We start from the raw sequence: 17,656 nt of genomic DNA, 5'->3' as shown, positions 1-17,656 counted from the left end.
TAGTTGTTCTCAGTAAAGAAGGCAGCGTGTGATGTGCTTTGCAGATCGGTCAGCATCGGCACGCAGCAGTGTGAGCAAGTCCGCTACAGAACCAAATCCTTTCATTACTTGCATGCAGCGCAACTCTGCTGATATCCCTTTTATTAAAGCACAGCTGGCGGCAAATAGAAATGAAATCAACTGTGACAGCTCATTAGTGATATATACATCCTCTGTTTGGACATCAGTCTAGTCCAGCTCCCAAGAAACGACTATCTACATCGTTTTTTACCACTGTAAGTCGAAAGTCAGCAACTAACTGTTAATGCAGCGGATACCCTTGTGACAGCGAGGGGACCAAGAGAATTTCACATAGAAAAAACTCCACTTGATTACCAAATAGCACTTGCTTGGTAAAATTGCTTTCACGCACCTTTTAGGTGCGTCAAATGAAGATGCTTCTTCAGTGTATGCTGGGGAATTCATTGCAAGCCTAACAGTCTATCTATGGAATATTTTCCTTGCAGACTAAACCCAATGTTTCCATTGCTTAATTTTAACATGTTTTATTCCTGGTTCATCTCCTGTTGCTGCATGTAGAATTGAAAAAGAAACTTAACAGAGTTTTTTTATATTTTATAACAGAACCTACAACTATTTAAATATGATATCTGATTGTGTTCCTCTAAATCTCCCCTTATGCTGGAAAGGCTCCAGTGTTTGTACACTCGGAAATCAAATAATTACTTACTGTTTCATGTGCAGACAATGATGGAGGAGGTAGAGTGAGCAGTTTGGCCCTTGATCCCTTTTTAAGTTTGCAGACTCAGTGGCAGAGTGTTTTGTTCCTGGCTATGCCGGTGCAAAATCAAAGTAGCGTGATGGACTCAAATAACTCTGGCTCCAGCTTATCATTAACTTCAAGGGATTTACTCCACACTTTAATCAGTCACTGAATGCATAATCTGACCCAGGAAGAGGCATAAAGTGTAAATCAGTGCCTGATTTGGTCCTGAGCCAATGCTGGTGGGAGAAGTGCTTTCAATAGATTTGATAAAAGGTATTTCTTAGATAATGAACACTCCTACAGAAAGAGGCCTTATCAAATGTGGAATGAGTATGGTCTATCAAACATTTGCTTTCCACTTCTTCTGGTCCTCTGTAAAGTAAAAACTCTGGATGATGAAGCAAGGGAGGGAGTTTTCGCCTCTTACATGCAAGGTTATGGCATTTGGAGGCACCGGGTTTTGTGGCACCCCCATGTTCTGCAGATAGAGAAGGGGATGCTGAAAACACTCCTCGGCTCAGTGGGACTCTTTGAGAAGGAGAGAGAAAATTACTCTTTTATTATAAGGTTTGCCAAATGATCTCTGAGAAAATGTGATATCATTCATATGCATTGCCAAGCTGGAGAGATGCCGCGCATCTTGGCAGCCATCTAGAGCTAACATATAATCCCTTTGGGTTGGTATAGGCTTTATCAGAAACAGCTCCATATGCAGTATTTACATAACTGTGGTGGAGTGTGAGAATAAACACAGCTGTGGCATTGCCCTAAATATTTCAATTCAGTGGGGAATTAAGGGAACTTTATCACTGAACTGCAGATAACAGAAGTCAGTAAGCGGTGGTCAGTTTAGCCAAGGAACAAATCAAAGCTACAATGGCTGGACTTCTGGAAACATTAAAGTGCTTTAGTGTTGGAGTTTACTAAGGTCACTGGTATTTTTTTGCTTTTCAAAAAATATGGAAATGCAATCAGTCAGCTGTTATACAAAAAGCATCATCCAAATGGACTGGTGAATCAAAGCAGTGTAGACTGAAAGGCAGAAAAGGGAAGAGTTTATAGGGACACAGCGCTTCCAGCATCTGATTGCGGTCAGAGCCCATGGGTTTCCGGGAAGATTTTAAGTTTCTTTTAGTATCTCCATCTCAATTGACTGCAGAGACAGGAGTCCTGGATCTTTAGTGGAAATCTGCAAGCCTGGTTTCCTAAGGATAGTTTAGTGCACCAATCTTATAGCAATAGCCAGTAGCAGAGTTCAGGCAGTTGAGGATTTAGACTTTTGTCCTTAAGGTATGAATAAAAAAGATGCCCTACCTAGCAGCTTGCACAGGAACAATGCTCGCAGATGTATTGCTTGGGCTGGACCAGTGCTGTGGATAAAAGGACTGAGTTTCAGGGCTCTTAAAGCAGCATTCATTCCTGTTTTGAACTCGCTTTTAAGAAGTGTAGCATGTATTGACCAATCTTCCTGTCACTCAGCTCAGGGCGTGAGGTAGTCTTTATGCAGTTTACTTTATGCAGTAAGTGCATCACCATCAAATTTTGATGACTGACAAGCAGTCCCCAAAATAGCCCCATAAGAAGTCACTGAGGGGTGACATTTTGCAAGCATGGCTCCGTATGTGTGTGTGCATATGTATACTAGAATATATACATTGATGGGCTGGTTTTGGCTGGGATAGAGTTAATTTTCTCCACAGTAGCTTGTATGGGATTGTGTTTCGGATTTGTGCTGGAAACAGTGTTGATAACACAGGGATGTTTTCGTTACTGCTGAGCAGTGCTTACACAGAGCCAAGGACTTTTCTGCTTCTCACCCCACCCCACCAGCGAGCAGGCTGGGGGTGCACAAGAATTGGGAGGGGGCACAGCTGGGACAGCTGACCCCAACTGACCACAGGGATATTCCAGACCATAGGACGTCACGCTCAGCATATCAAGCTGGGGAAAGAAGAAGGAAGGGGGGGATGTTCGGAGCGATGGTGTTTGTCTTCCCAAGTAACCGATACATGTGATGGAGCCCTGCTTTCCTGGAGATGGCTGAACACCTGCCGGCCGATGGGAAGTGGGGAATGAATTCCTTGGTTTGCTTTGCTTGCGTGCACGCCTTTTGCTTTACCTATTAAACTGTCTTTATCTCAGCCCACGAGTTTTCTCACTTTCACTCTTCCTATTCTCTCCCCCATCCCACCCAGGGGGAGTGAGCAAGTGGCTGTGTGGTGTTTAATTGCTAGCTGGGGTTTAACCACAACAACTGATATCACAGTAGAATGTGTCTATATTAGAATATACATAGTTTAGAACCCCTTAAACAGAATTGTTAAGAGCTGTCTAAATGTTCATTATTTTAGAGGACAGAAATCTTGTCCAAATGCTTAAATAGCCACCATCAAAAAGTACACTTTGATGAAGGCCCAAGTAGCAAAACACATGTTTGTGTGTTAATCCATTTGCTTTAAGTAAGAATTTAAGCATTTTCCAAATTGCAGGGAAGCACGTTGCCATTTGGAAGCACTTTCAGCTCTGGATAATTTATTTTTAAACCAAAGCCTGCTACAACTCTAACTTAAAAAGAAATTACACAAGTTTGCTGCTGTTCCTTTGCATCTGAAAAAGCAGCACATGCTTCTGAGTCTTTATAGTCCTTGTTCAGCACTTTTTTTATTGCACAATATGCAACGACTTTGGAGGTGGGAGTTCTCTTGTAGAAACCACAGGCTTTGTAAAGAACATTGTTTCACACAATCCATACAGTGAATTAATGTTTTTCAAAACCAGCACAATACTGCTGTGCTGTCCAAATAATTTTTGTCTTTAAAAGAAGTATGAAAATAGGAGGTGGAGTGCAGAAAATCCTGAGCACTGCTCCTGGCTTGTTCCCTGCCTTGTCTGGGTTATGCACCTTTCCACTTTTTTGGTGGTGAAATGGGGATGCTGTCACTGACCTCATTTGTAAAATGCTGTGAGATCTCCTGCCAAAAAGTGCTCTGTAAGTAATAAGCAACATTTCCCTGATTACCACAATGTACTTTGAAAAGCCAAGTCTGTATAGTTTGTTTCCATTGGTAGCTGCCTACAAGAAGAAGTTCAAACTCAAGTTCGTACGGCAGTGGGAGGGCAGTGTTTCTGATAGAAGGACAGACCAGGGTGTGGTAGCTGTGTATGGTTGTAATGATCATCTGACACAAATGGTTAAATCATGACTGTCAGGGAGACGGCTTTTTCTCACAGTTCAGAAAAAATGAGAGTGTCTTTGGGAACGTGCCTATCTACAAACATAGTTTTCTTATTCACCAGACCTGCATCATCTGACAAGGAATTTTCCTTTTGGTACCTGAAGTTGAATCCTCGGTGCATCCCGGAGTGGCTAAATAAGAGCCTTTAATTTCAGACAGTGCTGGGCTCCAGCAGCTTTACTGAGGAAACATGCGTTATTGTGTTTGCTCAGCGCTTTCTGAAAAATTGACCCACTTTTTAAGCTATCCAAACAGTGATTTAGGACCCTGCACAGTTCATCTGCTGAGTTTGGAAAATCATGACCTTTTCTATCTTTAGAGCAGTGTCTACATGGAGACCTCCCCTTCCCAAAATGGACAAACACGAGACCAGCAGTCCTCGCTCTCCAAGCCCCAGAGAGCTGCGCAGATCAAGTCACCCTCTGTTCTGGGTTCTGCTCTGGTTTAACCAATTAATTAAGACCTCTTAATTGTTAGTTAAGCTCCAAATTGCAGGATTTTCTAATTGCATAACAAATATTTGCATTATAGTAGTGTTTTGAACCTCAACCTGAATAAATTCCACTGAATTGATTACCCTTCTGCTACAGAAAGGAGTCGTTGTGTGTCCCAGAGATCGGGCAGCAATACACAGGACAGAAGTACGTGCTTAGGCTCAGGTCCCAGGTCAAATTTGTGTCGGTAATGTTCAGGGGCAGTCACTGTACGTCTATAATGAAAAAGCACAAATGTGATACGGAGTTGAGTGATGGGCAATGACCAGGGCTTGGTTTTATAATTGCTACATTAAGACTATTACTTTGTGGGTTATTTAATAAATGTTCAAGTACAAGTGGCCCACAAAGCTATAAAGAGCACACAAAGCACCACTAATAACTAATAACTTCACTGAGAACAGAGCTGAAATAGCTGCAGCTGCCTCTCAAAGCATTTTTGTTGTTGTCGTTAGCAAAGGTGCTGGCACAGGTCCCATAACCATGATGGACAGGATTAATTTTCCTGAAAACTGTGTTCATTTGTGCTTTTTGAACCACAGTGGTAGGGTGGAAGCCCACAGGATGTTCTAGTAAGCATGGTTTTTTGGGGAGAAAAAAAACCAGTCTCCCCAGGAGTTTGGAAAACGGTAAAAGATGCCTGCCAGCAGCAATCATATGGTTGCGGTTAGCGCTTTCTTGCTGCTGCTGTTAGCAGGCTCTAAATGGAGCATTGAGGGGGTTGGTAACTCCTGGAGAAGGCCAGTTGCGGTGGGCTTCTGGTTGATGCTTAGTGGTGTCACAGAAACCACAGCACAGTCCTAAGAAAGCTCCTCCATTTGGGATGAAGGTGGTTTTCATTTAGCTCTTTATGTGTAAAATAAACACATTGAGAAACTCCGGGTGTGCCGTGATACCGAGCTAAAGAAGGCAGCAGCTTATCCCTGGCTTCTCTGCAGTCGTCTCCCGTGCAGTTCTGGATGGTTGCTCTGTCGGTGAATGTTAATGCGTGGATGCTCCTCTTGTCTTCATAGTTGAAACTCCTATTGACGTGCTAGGTGTGGGGTTGCATCAACACTGGGAAATCCCCTTCTCAAGGATTTTACTGAAATGCCAGTACAGGCCTAGTTTCAGTTAAGATGATCCTACTCCATTCAGGTGTTATAAAGGTAGGTTTTTAATGTAATGTAAGTCTTGACATTCTTCTTTTTAAATGATTGCTAATGCTATGCAAGGTAATAAATTTTGCCGCCTAATGGTATCTGAGTGAACATAACGTTTTCCCCACCCGTTTTTCTAGACTCATTGAAGTTCATTCACCTGATGCCAAGCACACCGTGGTGCTCAGAAGTAAGGATTCGGCTACAGCCCAGGCCTGGTTCAATGCCATCCACTCCAGTGTCAATGAGCTCATCCCCAGGGTGATTGCAGAGGTCAGAGACCAGCTGGGTAAAGCGGGGATTGCTGGAAGTCGAGAGATTAGACATCTAGGCTGGCTTGCAGAAAAGGTAATGAAAACTTTCTTATTTTCATTTCTATGCTCTCTCTTTCTTGCTTGCTCTTTGTTCCTGAATTCAGCCTTGTCTGGAAGTGGAGAGGCTAAATGAGATCCTGGGTTTTGATTTAGCTTTCCATGAAGACCTTTCTTTTCTTAACGTGCCAATTTTTGTGATTTTTTAAAAAATCCAAAAAACTAGAAGGTCCCCTGAGTCTTCGCTTCTCTATGCCAATTAGCAAAGACTTTCCTGAGAGATGAAAAGTCTCATGATCTGTCAAGTTCAAGCATGAGACATGAGTCACAAAAACTGACACCAGCCTCAAGCTCCCCTGCCGTTATGTCTCCTGTTCACGTATATGAGATGTCACCTTCCTACTCCCAGCCTGGGAAGTAACCAGTTACTTGGTCCGCGGTCCACCCTTCTGCTGTGCCTGGCCACAGGAGCTGGACAAGGTCACGAGGTGGTGTCCCCCACGCCTGGGAGCTTGTTCTTTAATTATAACGCTGCATTTGAGCTGATCTTTGTAGAAGGCCGAGCTTGCAATTGCAGCTCTTACCCTGTGTCTTGCACAGTTTGAGTCTCAAAATATTTTATGCCACAGGGAAAAGCTGGTGTTCAGCTTGAAAGTAGTTTGGGATCTATTGACCTGTGGAAAGCCAACCCATGAATGCACAGGGATGGATTCAGTATGAGATGATCTGGTTTTAAATCAGTAGCCTCAGAATTTGTTTTAGGCACCGTACCAACTGATAAGCGTGGATTTGCTATGGTAACAGCATGAGGATTGTGCCTAGACATACCTCCCATCCAGATGTTGCCTGGGAGGCCATTCAGAGCATCTCTGCCTCTCCAGCTGAGGTGTGTGGAAAAACGGCCACTATGTACACACTGCCCTTTCAACCTCTGCATCCAGCACGGGTGTGGAAAGCTGACTGCCATTACCCTGAAAAAAATACTGTACGTTTTAGCTCTATTTGGGGTTTTGTGGATGAAAATATGGGAGCCACAGGTGCCATATTTCTATCTAGCATGCTTTAAGAAGGCACACGATTAATTTTTAGCAAAATGTGGGTCAGTCCACACCACTTGTAGTGAGGCAAAGATTGCAAAACCTTCTAGGCAGATTTTGTATGTTTTCCTGCCCCTCCCTCCAAGCTTGCAGAGTGGGGAGGACAGCACAACTCCTTGGCTTAGTACTGTAGAAAATGTGGAAATTTGAGGAAAGAATTTGGGGTTAAAACACCAAAGCATTTGTAAGTCAATTTTAACAGTATTAAATTGTACAGCTGTGGCGTCTTTAATATTGTTTTTGCTTTTGTATCCATTTCTATAAACTTACAAAACGCTGTATATAAGAGGCTTTTTCTGTTGCAAAATACTGTCCTCTGAAAGGGTAACTGCTCTGTAGCAGAACATACAGACCTTATATGTAAAATGTTCACAGGTCATTTTAAGCAGACATATGGCATGCTTCTGGTTTATTAATTTCCTCTCCTTACAGTTAATATACAATATCCTGTTCAGACACTTCTTTCTGCTCTTTTTTTTTGCCTTGTGGACTAAGATCTTATTTCACGTTACTCACTATGGACCCGTTCAAGGTCCTGCTGAATTTAGTGGTGAAACTTGTGTTGCCATTAATAGGATCAGGCTGTGGCTCTGTGCACGTTCCAGTGGCTGCCATCAAGAATTAGCCTTGAGAGATTTGCAGTGACATTGTTACCCAAAAGTCAACATGTTTTTTTCATTAAACTAACCATCCAGAGCTGTGCAATAGTAACAGAGTGAGGTCAAAAGTTCTCAGCTTCTTCTCATGTTGGAGACGTGTTGAAAAGTAGAGAAAACCACTACATGTGGTAAAAAGCAACGTGAAATTGCTTTTATTTTGTTAATGGACTGTGGGCTGTAAAGCCTCGTTGAAAGAAAGCTTACCTGAAGTGTGGGAGAGGAAGGTTTATATATGCAAACTGTATATGCAGTGTTTCAGAGGAGGTGTTCAAGGCAACTAGGTGAGGTGCTGACCACAGGGGATTTCCTAGATGCTTCTCATGCAAAACCTGGGTTTGCCAGTGGTGAGAGATTAAATTCTGCAGTGATTTTTGGAAGCAAACGGGGAATACCAGCTTTCTTCTCCTGGGGTGAACTTCCCTACCACATCCACTGCTGGCTGGTTTCTAAACGTTGGAGTTCAGAAAAGGACCTCATTATTAGTAGCCACAAAATCAAACATGTGCCTTGTATTTCTCCTGATATTACCATTATTTTTTTTCTCTGTGATGTTTTGTGGCATATCTTGCTATTTTCTCAGGGACTGCAGAGGGAAGAAATCTGAACTCTTTTGAAAAGCATCTTAGACTGTAACTTTTAAGACAGTTTTTATGGCATTGCATTATGTTACTTACATAGCATGCTTATCCTTACAATGAATTCTCAGCAAAATGGAATGACACTAAGTGAGGTGAATTCCTCTGCTTGTTTGGGGAATGCAAAATGTAATCCCATAGAAATTTCACTGTAATTTGCTGTGATTACTCTCTGCTTTCATTAAGCTATTTCCTGGTTTGACATTTTTTATATGTCTCTGCTCTAAACTTAGCTCTAAACTTCAACCTTTATGGTACTACAAAAATAGATCCATTAGCGGAGCCTCCCTCAGGTGGGTAACATTAAAATAAATAGTAGGTTATCTAAGGTACTATGCAATTGCATGCTAACAGGATTCTTCCACCTTCACTGAACTTCCCTGTGAAGACAGCCCTAAATTTGTGGTCTTCAGCATGAAACATCCATCTTGCAGCTCCACCATCAGGTCCCTGGCTGTGCCCTGGGGTGGGCAGTGAGGGTCTGTCAACAGGTAAAGCAAAGAGGTCTGCATCACTTTAAGAAAGCAAACAATCACTGTGGCGTTGTTATAGGTAAGGAGAAAAACAGCCAGAAGCAACCATTAGCGATGCCATATTCCCTCTTTTATTAAGGCACTAACCTTGTCCTGACCTTGACCTTATGGCAAGGGTTTCTGAAGCTGGCCGAGGATTAGGGAGTTATATTAGTCACCAGCATCCTAAAACTTTTCTGTAACTAAGAGAAATTTCACGTACCGGTTTGTAATGAAGTGTGCGTGCTCCCCACCACCTTTTCTTTCTTGTATCAGCAAGATCTGTGGGGGTAACGAGCATGCTAAGCAGGAGGGCCCAGCTACATGTGGGTTTTAATCTTTTCAGGTCTTTCCTTTTTTAATGCTCCCTGTAAAGATACTTTTAGTGGCCAAAGACAAATAAAGAAGTTAGTAATGTCATCCTAACTGAGGAGCTTTTCCATGTATGTGTTAATTGCCCCTCTTCTTCCCAGGAATCCTTTAAATCCTCGTAGAAATGTCTTTTCCACCTCTCTTTCCTCCCACTTTTTTAGACTTCAGCACAGCCTGCTTTTCATCTCATGCTTATCCACCTACTGTTGAGTTCCTTCGTGAGGAGCAAATTCAGCTCTTGTACTGGAGAGCTAAAACATTGAGGAAATGGTAGTTTATTTTATCACTTTGTAATGTCTGTTCCATTAGACCAAAATATCCTTGGCAAAAGCTTTATCTACCTTTTTGCCTCTGATGCAAACACCGAAAGGTGTTCTGGCAAAAGCGGTTTTGCAAAGGTAGCTTTTGCCAATTCAGCAGTTGTCCAAACAAGCAAAAGCATGACTGGTTTCAGGGGAAGCCGAAGCTGTAGCCAGGTGTCAGGCTTGTAGCTGGGTCAGTTAAAAAAAACACCCCCTAAATGAAACCCCGAGCTCTGCATCTCTCCCTGTCCTCGTTGTGCCAGTGACTCTTTAAATGTAGAAAAGAAAAACTGCTTCTGCAGCCGGAGACTGTTCTCCTTTCTGGATGTCAAATGTCTTACAGGCAGTGGGCTTCTTAAAATTATCTCAAAGCTCCTTTGAGAAACTTAAAAATAGGAGTTGCTACAAGTTGTCTTTTATAATGTTAATATTTGAAGCTGCAGAAAAAGTGCCTCTCTGGGCTTTTCTCACTAGATCTTAACCCAGCACTTGGTTCCTGCTCACGCTGCTCTGCCTGCACAGGGTAAGTGTGTCGTTGCTCCCACAAACCTGGTGTGGGGATCAGAGGGGAGAAAACACCCGATATTGGAGGGGAAATAACCAATGCGGCACGGTGAATTGGAGTTGTTCTTCAGCTCCAGACACTATCTCCGAAATGAGAAGTGTGTTAATATATTACAGGCTGTTCAGTCTCCTCAAACCTTAGATAACCATATCATTGTGTTAGAGCTGAAGTGCGAGGCATGTCACAGCAGAGTGATCTTCTTCAGTATCGAGCCATATATTGCAGTATTATATTTATCTTCCTGCTCTCGCTCTAATTCAGAGGAGGGAATGATAACAGCAAGATTGTGAGCTGTGCAAGCTGTCCAAACAAGATTTAGGCAAATGACATGGGAGTGTATTTGATATTTTTTTTCCCCCAGTATGAAATGAAAATGTTTCTGGTTTACCATTTCCTTTGGAAGTGTGTTCACTGGTTAGCAAAACAAGTAGACAGCAACAGAGCCACGTTGTTATTCTCATCAGAGGTAAATGGATGTTCAAAGAACAGGAAAAAAAGCTTCAATCTTAAAATTTCATATAATTTCCAAATTGTAAGAGTGAGCTTAAAAATGTCTTTGCACGAGAAAACCACCAGCCCGCCACGTAGTTAAAACATTTTGCCTTTATTTAACATTGTGAATATCTGATTTTAACCACCTTCTTGTGAAGCACAGCAGCTGCTAGGCAGCATTTAAAAAACCCTGGCATGTCCATGGTTGGGGCTGCTGCCATCCCCCTTAGCTCTCCCATCACGGTGGTGGCAGTGCTTGTCTGACCCTGAGCCGGATCAGATAGTTCTACTGGTAGAAAACTTATTACTTTTGGTGGGGTAGCATTAGCTTTCTGCAGGTTTTATGACAGATGCAAATCCCAGTGCAAGAGTAGTAGTGGGAGCCTGTGGCAAGAGGGAAGGGATTGGGAATCAGGGCTGCCTCGTTAGGCAAGCGTATAACTCTTCTTCTGGGCTAGCTGCCTCGTCAGACTGCACAGTCTGAACCAGAAACATGTTCAGGAATAAAATCCGGGTTATACTAATCCCCAGGTCTTTCTTCAGGCCCTGGAAAGGACCATTGCATGTTTAGGCTGAAAGTGCAGCGAGCTTTGGGTTGTACTGGGTCTTAACCCCAGTGCAAATCAGCGTATGGTTTAACCAGATGAATAACTTGCTAGAAACATGGGTATTTGCTAAGAAAACTGTTACTCAAATGCCTAATTTCTTTGCAAGGAAATTACATTGCTGTAGTGTGGTGTCCTTTGCAATTTCTAGTCTCTGCAGGGTTTTTTTTTGTTCTTTACTTTCAGTCTCTGTTTTCTTCACTAATTATCTAGGCATGTTTGGAAATACTATACACCTGTAACGCCCAGGAAGAAGAGCAAGGCAATTTGGTCCTGGCCTCCTGTTTCGAGTGGTTGGAGAAAGACCCGATTTCTCATATTGATAACATACAGCTGGTCATAATCTTAAAATTGATCTGACCTGTTGGAGATTACACATACCTCAAATCGGAAAATCTTCTGTGTGCCCTAAATTAGAAATTGTACTTTTAAATCCCAGCTAATTACTTGCTGTGGAGCACTTACATCCAAATGAAAAGTCCTGCTTTTGCCCTGTGTCACTTAACCTTGCAGCTTATTAATTCCGCAACTTATTTGTTTGCTTTGTAAAACACTACAACAGAGCGCTTAATTACATTAGCAGTCTTCATTATCTGGGATAACGATCAGACTGTTCTTAGGAAAGACGTAAACCTGAAATAGCATGTGAAGAGTAATTTCCTTTCCCAGCTTCAGCGAGGTTCCTTCACAGGCCACTTTCATCAGCAGTAACATTGTTCTCTTCTTGCTTTAGGTGCCTCCAGTAAATAGATATATTAAGGAAAACCCAGGCTGAAACCAGCCATTTCATTCACCATACTGCGTTAAAGGCTTTGCCAGTCTTTATCTGTAACACACGTGCTATTTCTTCCCATGCCCATGAGAGCCAAGCAAATGATAAATCTAAGTCAGGCAGAAGTGCGCAGTGCAAGGGGATCGAAAACAAGAGTAAGTGTAAATAAATCATGAAAACTTATAGGAATATGGTGATGAATGCATGAAGGACCTGAGCTTGAAAGTCTGTGTTTCTGCAGTACAGTTTGGTGGTTGTAGTGAAGGAAAACCTCTCTATCAGATAATTATGGAGCACAGTTAAATAGTGAGTGAGCACCGCTGAGCCTGCGGTAGCCTTCAGGTGTTAAATTATTCTTGCAGAAATAGAGCTGAAGTGTAAACTGAGGCCCTGCATGTCCTGTTGTCCTTCCCGTGAGGGCTGCGTTAGTTCTGGCCGGATCCCAGCGGAGGTAATCACATCCGCTCTCCCTCTGCCTCAGTTTTGATCTAACCGTCCTAACAACGGACTTAACTTCTTCCATAAAATACAGCATGTTACTCTTGCTGTTCTAATGAGCCCCAGGAATGATGAGAAAGTTCCTTTTTAATGTCATCCCGCCGCGGAGTTTTATTTAACTTCTCCCTTCCTGCATCAGGAGGAATCATGAGCCCGGAGACGCGACTCCTGCTCTGGCAGCTGTGCCTGCATGGGCAGGGGGGGACACGGACCGCAGGTGGGATCCACGTGGTGGCCTCTGGCTCTGCTGCGAGAGGGACCTCTGCAGATGTCCTGCCGACAAACCCGGGGCAGGGTGTGAGAGGGGAAATGATGGGCTGTAGCTTGGAAGGAGGAGAGGATGCCGAAAGGAAACCTCCCCACCTTGTGGGAGGTCTTTCTCTCAGTTCCTCCAACGTGGCGGGGTGGTGGCTGTGGGAGGACGTCCTGGCTCCCGCGGCATGGATGCTTAACTCTTTCTTCTACATAACCCGAACCTGGACTGCTGCTTGGCTGGGCTGGATTTTGCTGGATGAGGGACTTTCTAGATTTTGGTAGATGAGGGATTTTCTTCCTAGATCTTGCTAAATTTTCAGGATATTAGGCCTCTCCATCTTGCACCTTGGCAGCTGCGGTTGGATGTGTCCATAAGGGTCCACCTCCCCTTGCGCATGTGCCGGATCAGCTCACCTTTCAGGGCTTCGCGGGCTTGAAAGCGCGTGTTTGAACACATTTGCAGTCAAGTTCAGTTGGAAAAAAAGCAGGAAAGATACAGGTATGATGTGAAAGAAGGCTTTGATCGCCTTCCTTCAGAAGCAGGTGAAAGGCCTCCTTTTTTTCTTTTAGCCTCTGACAGTAAATATTACAAGAAAGACAGTGAAGGAATTGGGGACAGTGATGCTCCTTGGTTTTCAAATGTGATGTAAATGCAACAAGAGCCTCTCCTTAAAACATGCGTTGCATAAGGAAGCAGAGACCTCTCCGGAACCCATATCCAGCCCTGCCGTCAGTGGGGAGCATGGGGTGCCCTTCCCAATTATTAAGCACCAGCGCAGCTGGTCTCCCTCTGCCTCGTGTTTCTGCCTCCTTCTGCTGGTCCCAGTAGGAGGTCAGCAGTGGTGGGGTGGGAAAGGGGAGTGCCTGTGCTTGCCCAGCTGTGGGATGAAGGGCGGGAGAAGTCGGTTGGGGAAGGTGTGGAGCCCATCCCGGGTGTTCGGAGACGCTGTGGAGCGATGTGTGTGTTATCTGGGATGGTGAGGCTGGCATTAAGGCAATGCTTTGGGGCAAACCTAGCTGAAACAAAAGAGCAAGGCAAATGCAGACTGAGCGGTAAGAAAGCCCTGAGCATCTCCCCCACGAATTGCGCTGACCCGAGCAGCGTTGTGGAAACCCAGCTCACCCTCCAGCACCTAGATCCCGCTTCAGCTGTACGGGACAAACAGATTTATTCTTGCATCCCTTGGGCTGATCTACCCTGATTACGCACCGCTCTGACACGGTGGGCACTGAGAAACACAGTGTTTTGCAAGAGCTACACCCTTGCATTCTGTCTATTTGCTCTTTTGTCTGCATTATTCTGCTTGCTGGCTGCATTTAAGAAGTTTGAAAGGGAAGAGATTGTCTATCTTAGAAAATCTTAGCTTTTCCAGACGTTAAGTTCCCATCAAGCTGTGTTTTCTCTGTTCAAAGTTACCTTGTTCTCATTTGCTGGTTTTGTCTCCTGAAGTTAAAAATCACCTTCAGGGGAATGGAGGGGCCCATTAGGGGCGTGTTGACCTTCAGGCTCTGCCCTCTATGAATTCCTCTCACCCCAGTCATCAGGGGTTTTTTTCTAGCACAACAATACTCCCATTTCAGCTTTTTGATTAATGGCATGAATAAATAGATTAGAAAGCAGCAGAATAGGCCATAAAAAAACCCCTCTTCTCTCTGCCCTGCAGCCCTTCTCCCCCCAGGACCCTCAGCTGATCCCCATGGAGAAGTCTCCTGGCAAAAGCGGAGCCGTTCCTAGTAAAAATGCCCTAATTTAGAGGAAAACATTTGGGGTTTTCCCTGTCTTTTTGCATAGTGTTGTGCCATCCTGCTTGCCCACTCAGCTTGCAATCAGAGGTGTGTTGTCTCTACCCACAAGTGCTTTTAGGACAGATGAGCTGGTTAATGTTTGAGGGGTGTTGCGGAAGAAGAGAGTATCACTGCTGATACAAGCAGAAGCAATATATGCCTGTATCCTGTTTTGCCAAACAACTGTTAACAGAGAAAAATAAACAGATTTTCTAAAAATACCTTGAAAAGAAGCTGTGTTCTCTGTTGGAAAGAGGGACTGACCTTTAGAAGAATAGGAGAGTTAAAAAAAAATAGTGGAGAGGGAAAAGTTATGTGTGTTATAATTTTCAGTGTGGCAAGACATTTACTCAATGCAGACTCTACAAATACAGTCCAATTTTAATCCTCAACCTCTGTTTATGTAATAGGTTCCTAAGGCTATTAACGCCAGACTTTTACCTTATTATTGTATCCTGGAAAAATAAAATTACACCCATAATACCATGACAGCCTTTACAAAAATGTGCCATTAGACAATTACATTGCAACACACCAACTCTGGAGTGTGCAGGGAAGTATTTCTCATACAGCCCAGTTGTTGTATCAATAGCATTTTCAACACCCTTGGTTACTAAGGAAGAAAGAACATGATGATACCATATGTAAAATAGTATATTTTGAAGTACTGGTTTCAGGGCCTGACTGTGGCAAGAGTGCTTGTGTTATGAGTGAAATCCTCATAAGAACTGTACTTGAAACAAATCCACAACTGAAAAGGTTTCTTGTATCATTCCTCTCCTCTCTCCCACTCTTAAACTAGTGTCTGTTTTATTTTAGTTATTTTAAGACGGGAAATGTTTTGACACTGGAGTTTTAACTAAAAGAAATAATAGTGCTGATGAAAAAAAAATCCTTTTATTCCCTTCGCCCAGATCCTTCAGTTCTGAAGATTTATTTCTGCCTGCAAAGTTATCCTCTCTGCTTAACTGGACAGTAATTGATAGTGTGCATCACGGTAATTAGTCTAACAAGTCTCGTAAACCCCAAGCCCCACAGGTACCTTTAAGCTCCATGTTGTCTTTACTGTAACGTAAATAAAAGCTTTAGGAAAGGACTGGAGAAAAAAAAAAAATTGATAGCAAGGGAGCCTCCTTTCCCTCTCCAAGGGGTTTCCTCTTCTTGTTTTTAATGAGGCCCATATTGGTTGTCATTTGTATCTTCCCTGATGAATAGTTTGGAAGAAAAGCTTTCTCTGTGCACAGCAAAAATTGTGCCAAGTTGCTGACCTTTGCTTTTGGTGAGACCTCCTTTGAGTCTCCGTCCTAAGCCCAAACATATTGTTGGATCAATCATGTTGATTTTTGGCTCTGAGAGTAATGTGCAGCTAATGAGTTGTACGGTGTACACATTAACCTCAGACCCGACAGCGCTGATGCCAGGCACGTAGTAAAATCGTGCTGGGGCTGCAGGAAAGACATACAGTGCTGGCATCTTAATAGAAGGAGACAATTAAAAACAGTAGAGCAGTAGCACAGGTTCACTGATTGTGGGATGTAGGATTTAATCAAAGCAGGAAAAACAAACCATCTTCTGTCTGTTCGGAAAAAAAAAATCTCAACACCATAAAGGTGCTTTATGAACTGTGAAATAGAGAGGAAAGCCTGAATGTTTAAACAGTAAGATAATGATTTTACTACCAAAAGGGAATCTACTTTGGGGAACAGCCATTGAATAACATTAGATTTAACCTTGTCAGAGATTAGCATCTGATGATTATCATGGCATTGCAAGGAATTTGGGAGCATTGCTATATTTTTTTGATTAGTAGATACCTTATTTAGCAATACTTCAGCAAAGTTCTCCTGTCCTCACAAGTAAAATTCCTAAGACCAATTGTTGAATTATGACAACCAGCCAGCATCACTGGTTTTGAAAGCAGCTGTTTCTGATCAATTCCAAAAGTAACACTTCCCTCGAAGAGCTGGATTTTGATCTCATTTTACAATTGTAAATCTAGGGAGAGACAGTATTTTGCTAATCATCCCCATGGAGAGAGGGACAAAAATCTCAACATGCACAACATTCTTCTCCTGGCTGCCTTCCTCACTTGAAGGACTAGGAAAGGAAGGAAGAGTTGCACAATGACTACGTAAGAAGGCAACGTTTCCAGTTTTAATGTAAGCCCTAAATAACCAGCTGCAGGGGACAGAGAAACAGAGACAGAATAAATGTGATTTCTGCAGGTCACACACAGTTTTATGTCCTCCTTTTTGTGCAATGAAAACTGATCAATAAAGCTGAAGGAGCGTTACTGCTTCACACAGAAAATCTAGTGGAATCGAATGGAAAAACCCAGAGTACACAGAGATGCAGTCTTTGGTGTTCACATTAGACTTTGGATGCAAGATAGGAAAGGGACAGAGTGAGAAGGGGAGTCAGCGGGTAGGAGAATCCAAACCAGGATCTTCTGGAAGAGCAAAGTATGAGTAGATGTATGAGAAACTGCCCCATCCTTGCATTGTTCCTAATAGAGTTCCCCATACATGCAGCATTACCAAGGCCTGGAGAGGGTGGAGGTGAAAGAAGTGAAGTGGCCTCACATTGACATTGGGGACTTATCCTGTCAGACATACCGTAGGGGTAGAGAAATTAGGTACTGTTGTATTACACCTGACCTCATGGCAGAACCTGTTGGAATGACATTGGATTTTTTCCAGCACTAGCACAGCACACAGAAATAACGCAATTTCAACATAGATGTGGTACACCATCCTTAGTAATAACCACGCAACAGGATCCATGGAAAACTCTGTAGTCCATTTTAGAGCTGCTCTTGCTGAAATGTCTCACGGAGTCACATTTTTTTCTGGTCTAATAGTGATGTTAAGTATTTTTCTCTTCTAACAGCTTAGGTTTTTTCAGAAAAGTCGGTCAGCAGCAGTAGAGTCACAGGTATAACAAGCGATAGAAGTTAAACTTACTGGACATAGGGATCAGAAGAGTCAGAAGTTGCTAAAAAATGGTAGCACTTAGATGTCACGCTGTTAAGAAGAGTGAGCCATCTTGTCAGCAACTCCAGCAACTTCAGCAAAAGCACGCCCATTCTTACCAGCTCCAACTGCAAGACTGTTGAGGATATAGATGGATACCCAGGAACATATTTTTTTAAGTACTGGGAT

At 43.1% G+C, this 17,656-nt stretch overlaps 1 protein-coding gene across 2 annotated transcripts in view; it reads left to right on the top strand.

The window, feature by feature from the left end:
• SNTB1 (syntrophin beta 1) overlaps window positions 1-17,656 on the top strand; it is a 117,410-nt gene that overhangs the window by 70,295 nt on the left and 29,459 nt on the right. For both annotated transcript variants that reach the window (XR_007509079.1, XM_049824792.1), the window contains exon 3: window positions 5,776-5,983. Coding sequence is in view for 1 of the 2 variants with exons in the window: in XM_049824792.1 (XP_049680749.1) it covers window positions 5,776-5,983 (208 nt within the window). In the remaining variant the exon portion in view is untranslated. The remainder of the gene's footprint in view (window positions 1-5,775; window positions 5,984-17,656) is intronic.

The sequence above is a fragment of the Accipiter gentilis genome, chromosome 2 (genome assembly GCF_929443795.1).
Source record: "Accipiter gentilis chromosome 2, bAccGen1.1, whole genome shotgun sequence".
Classification (NCBI taxonomy): Eukaryota; Metazoa; Chordata; class Aves; order Accipitriformes; family Accipitridae; genus Astur; species Astur gentilis.
Note: the sequence above shows the minus strand (reverse complement) of the source record. Positions and strands in the feature narration are given on the sequence as shown.